Here is a 4,889-nt window from a genome sequence, read left to right on the forward strand (position 1 = left end):
AAAAAAAGCACAGCGCTGAAGGTTCCATTCAACAAAATGGATGTGTGTATGAATGGATGCAATGATGACACAATTCCATCAACCTCCATAAAGGCAAGCAGATTCAGCAACAAAAACATTTTTTTTCCTCATGCAATTAATTGTGTGCACCTGCCCCACCCTTCTTGCTGAGACAAATTCCAAAAACTCAGAAGGAGCATTTTGATCTGATTTGGGTTGTGTAGAGAAACTGGTCAGACATTCGAAGGTTTTCCCACCAAAACATACCTTGCACATTAACTGCCATGATCTTCTCAGGTGGGACTCTGCCCCAGACGTCCACTAGACCGGCCGTGTGAATGACCACATGGGCGCCTTTGACTGCTGGCTTCACATCCTCTGGCTTGCTGATGTCTCCCTGGATGAGAGTCACTTTAATTTTTCAGAGCAAAAAGAGAGAAAGAGATAAATTAACTTCTTTAATTAGAGGAAAAGACACAATCTCCATCAATGGGTGACTAGAAACATCTTAAGGGACTTTTTTGCATAAAAATGACAAGAAAAATGAGGTGGTCATGTGTGGCTTTGTTGATTAGACTAGATAGATGATAGAAAATAAGAGCATTACGATGTAACTTTAGAGACAGGGGTTAAAATATAATTGTTCCTAAAACTGCTGTGAAGTATATCAGAAGCCGCTTCTTCGTATCTTTTTTTTTTTCTTCTTTCTCTTAAATTTTCTGGCCCTTTTTGCTTTCTCTTTGCTTTCTTCTTTTTTTTTCTTCCGTATTTGGATTAGTTTTTCCACTACTTTTTTAAAGTTTCAATAAAAATATATAAAAAAATAGAAAGAGAAAGAGAGAATGAATGAATGAATGAATGAATGAATGAATGAATGAATGAATGAATGAATGAATGAATGAGGTTTTTAAGTGATGGTCAGAAGCCTGCAGCACAGCTTTACCAACAGAAAAAAAGACACAGCAGCAAGAAACACACAACGGAATAAAACAGATACAGTATTGTTGACTTGTTCTCTTCCTTTCCCCAGGCAAAATCAAAGGGGCAGAAGACAAATGAGAGGACATCAAGAACTGAACCACAGCTCCAATCTGGGGGGCAGCGTTTGGATCTGTGTAGGAGCCTCTCTTCTGCCTTTCTGTTGCTTATGCCGTCTTTGAAGGGAGGGAGGGGATGTAGACCATGTAAGGTAATTCTAAAATATCGGAAAGTTCATCAAGGAGGCAGCCACTCAGGGTCATTTGTTGAGATGAAAGGATTTGGAAGGGAGGGAGGGATGGAGGGAGGAAGGAAGGAAGGAACGAAGATGGGAATGAGAAAAAGGAAGGGAAGGAGGGAGAAAGGGAGGGAACTGAGAATGAGAAAAAGGGAGGGAGGAGGGGGGAAGGAAGGAAAATGGGAATGAGAAAAAGAAAGGAAAGAAGGGAGAAAGGGACGGAGATGGGAATGAGAAAGGGAGGAAGGGAGGGAGGAAGGGAGGAAGGAAGGAAGGAAGGAAGGAAGGAAGAGGGGAATGAGAAAAGAGAAGGGAAGGAGGAAGGAAGGAAGATGGGAATGAGAAAAAGGGAGGGAAGGAGGGAGAAAGGGAGGGAACTGAGAATGAGAAAAAGGGAGGGAGGAGTGAGGAAGGAAGGAAAATGGGAATGAGAAAAAGAAAGGAAAGGAGGGAGAAACGGATGGAGATGGGAATGAGAAAGGGAGGGAGGGAGGAAGATGGGAATGAGAAAAAGGAAGGGAAGGAGGGAGAAAGGGAGGGAGATGGGAATGAGAAAAAGGAAGGAAGGAAGGAAGGAAGGAAGGAAAGATGGGAATGAGAAAAGGGGAGGGAGCTGAGAATGAAAAAAAGGAAGGGAAGGAGGGAGAAAGGGAGGGAGATGGGAATGAGAAAAAGGAAGGAAGGAAGGAAGGAAGGAAGGAAGTTGGGAATGAGAAAAGGGAAGGAGGGAGGGGGGGGAGAGAGAGATGGGAATGAGAAAAAGGGAGGCAGGGAGGAAGATAGATGTGATGTCAGCCAAACACTGACCTGTTAGAGCAAGCGCTTGGTAGGATTAGATCCAGACACATGGGGAGGGAGGCTATTAAAGAGGGGAGCATTGATAACACTTCCAAACCATTATTTGTTGCCGCTTGAAGAGGAGATCACGGTTTGATTGAGCTCACAGCATCATTTACTTTAGGGAGCTCATGTGGTTACTCCTGACTTTGCTCTCAACGCATTTGCCTTGGAGTCCCTACGGATTTAGGACAATCATCCCCAGAATGAGGGGCACACGTCTCAAAGGAACCACAAGGCAGTTAACTGGAGTGTGAAAAAAAGAGATAAATTGTCTATTTATATTTATTATTTAATCTTTAAAAAGAGTGAAAGAAATTAATATAATTTCTTATAATATCAGGAGATACAAAATATATGTGGGGTAAATTTTAAAATGTAGGTAATTTCTTAGCAGCGTCGTACAGGTATACTGTATAATTTCTAAATAAATACACCTAGCATATTGGGGGGGGGGTATAAAAAAAACCCCTTTATTGCTCAGGATAAAGTGATCCAAAAAATGTTTGGAGACCCGCAGCTTAGAAAACTTATGTAACTTTCAGTCGTTTTCCAGCTTGGAAGATAACTGAATACAGGTAGTCCTTGATTTATGACTGGAATTAGGACCAGAATTTCTGTTGTTAAGCAAAGCGGCTGTTAAGTGAGTCATGCCAAATTTTAGGATCTTTTTTGCCATGGTTGTTAAACTCAGTTAAGTGAATCGTACGGTCATTAAGCAAATCGGGCTTCCCACATTGACTCTTGCTGGCGGGGCAAGTCATGAATGGCGATCGTATGACCCTAGCATGCCATAACCATGATAGACACATGTCAAGCGCTTAAATTTTGATCACGAGACCGTGGGGATGCGGCAAGGGTGGTTAAATGTGAGTACCGGTTGTAAGTCACTTTTTCCAGTGCCGTTGTGGCTTTGAAGGGTCGCTAAACAAATGGTTGTAAGTCAAGGACTAACTATGTCTCAAAAATTCAGTTCACTGTGTAGAGTCCTGCAGGGAAGGTAAATTACCTCTGTGAACAATGTGAACAAATTTCTGTGTAATTTAACAAAACCCTGCCCTCAATTCTCCCATTTCCATCTCCCTTATCAAGCACCTATTTTCTGTCATGTAAACCAGGGGTCCCCAACCCCCGGTCCGTGGACCACTACTGGGCCGTGGCATGCCAGCAACCGGTCCACACAAACAAGCAAAGTCCCATCCGCAGGATGCAGGCAGCACACAAAATCACGCACCCTCCGGTCCGTGGAAAAACCTATCTCCACGGAATCGATCCCTGGTGCCCAAAAGGTTGGGGACCTCTGAGGTAAACAGTTTCAACAACTTTGACTAATCCTGGTCACAAACTGCATTAACCACCATGCACTGGAAGGGACTGTGCCTCCAAGAGGAAGGAACGGACCCCAGCAGAGCGATAAAACAGGTGTTTCCTCCCCTAAAAACCGTTGCCTTTGGGTTATACAGAATAGGAAGGGGAAAAGTAAGAATTGTGCAGAGGGAACTCCAGACAATGCCATCCATAAACTACACAATGCAATTTTAAATCTCTGGATGGCAATTTTAAGGTACCATGCTGCAGTGTGTATAGCAGTTAGCACTTGTTCTGAGGGAGATTAGCAACTGAGGCCTAGAATACCACACGTTCCTCTTCCCACCTCCCTCCCTTTCCTTTTATGTTATGTCTTCTGATGTCCTCAAGATACGATCACAACCGAGCCCAAAATGCCTGTCGCTAAGTGAGACGTTTGTGAGGTGAGTTTTGCCCCATTACTACAACCTCTCTTGCCATAGTTGTCATGTGAATCACTGCAGCTGTTAAGTTAGAAACTCGGTCCTGAGGTGAATCTGACTTCCCCATTGACTTTGCTTGTGAGAAAGTCGCAACAGGGGATCACGTGAACCCCGGGACACTGCAACTGTCATAAACACGAGTCAGGTGCCAGGCGTCTGAATTTTGATCATGTGACCCCGGGAATGCCGCCCTGGTCGTAAGTGTGAAAGGCGGTCACAAGTGACTAACTCTGAACGGTCACGAAATGAACTGTTGTAAGTCGAGGACTACCTGTAGTATTAAAGAGAGGGCTATCTTACTATGCAAGCCGCTCAGGCTAAGAAGTGTGGGATAAATGCCGGACCTAAAGCAACCAAAGAGCAAAGCTATTTAATCAATTTATCTCTCTATCTTTCTCAGGGCCTGCCTTAAATCCCATTTTGCAACACCGCTTGCACTTGACATTCGCCGACGCCCCCAAGCTTCAGGAGAGAAATGTGGGGCAACTTTTAAAAGTCAGTGTGGTGTAATGGTGTGTGGCAGAGGCCTCGAGAGGATGGGTGGAGGGACGCTGTCAAGGAAGCAATCAGATAAGAAACAGCCTAGCCAGCAGCAAGAGAGTGGACAGGACAAATGGGGTCAGGAAACACCCCCCCCCCCAGTTTCTCAGGCTGTAAAGGAGACGTGGGGGGGGGGAGAGGAAGAATTGTACTTTCATTCTTGCAAGATTCTGTCAATGTACAACAAACAGAATGCAAGTAGTCCCCGACTTATGACCACAATGGAGCCCAAGATTTACATTGCTAAGTGAGAAATTTTTTACAACTCTCCTTGCTCCATTGGTTAAGCGAATCACTGCAGCCGTTAAGTTAGTAACATGGTTGTTAAGTGAATCTGGCTTCCCCCATTGACTTTGCTTGTCCACCGGGACACTGCGACCCTCAGAAATATGAACCAGTTGACTGATTTCATATTTAGGATTTAGATTCATAATGGAAATGAAAACTAACTGTTAGATCAGGGGTAGTCAACCTTAGCTCTTTTATGACTCGTGGACTTCAACTCC

At 44.1% G+C, this 4,889-nt stretch overlaps 1 protein-coding gene across 1 annotated transcript in view; it reads right to left on the reverse strand.

Moving 5' to 3' along the window:
* Positions 1 to 4,889, reverse strand: part of LOC107299717 (3 beta-hydroxysteroid dehydrogenase type 7-like) — a gene marked incomplete at its 3' end in the record, with an annotated part of 67,545 nt that overhangs the window by 13,975 nt on the left and 48,681 nt on the right. Inside the window, exon 3 of the mRNA XM_015829060.1 lies at positions 268 to 411. Within this exon, the coding sequence (XP_015684546.1) occupies positions 268 to 411 (144 nt within the window). The remainder of the gene's footprint in view (positions 1 to 267; positions 412 to 4,889) is intronic.

Source organism: Protobothrops mucrosquamatus, unplaced genomic scaffold, assembly GCF_001527695.2.
Source record: "Protobothrops mucrosquamatus isolate PMUCROS unplaced genomic scaffold, P.Mucros_1.0 scaffold5341, whole genome shotgun sequence".
Lineage (NCBI taxonomy): Eukaryota > Metazoa > Chordata > Lepidosauria > Squamata > Viperidae > Protobothrops > Protobothrops mucrosquamatus.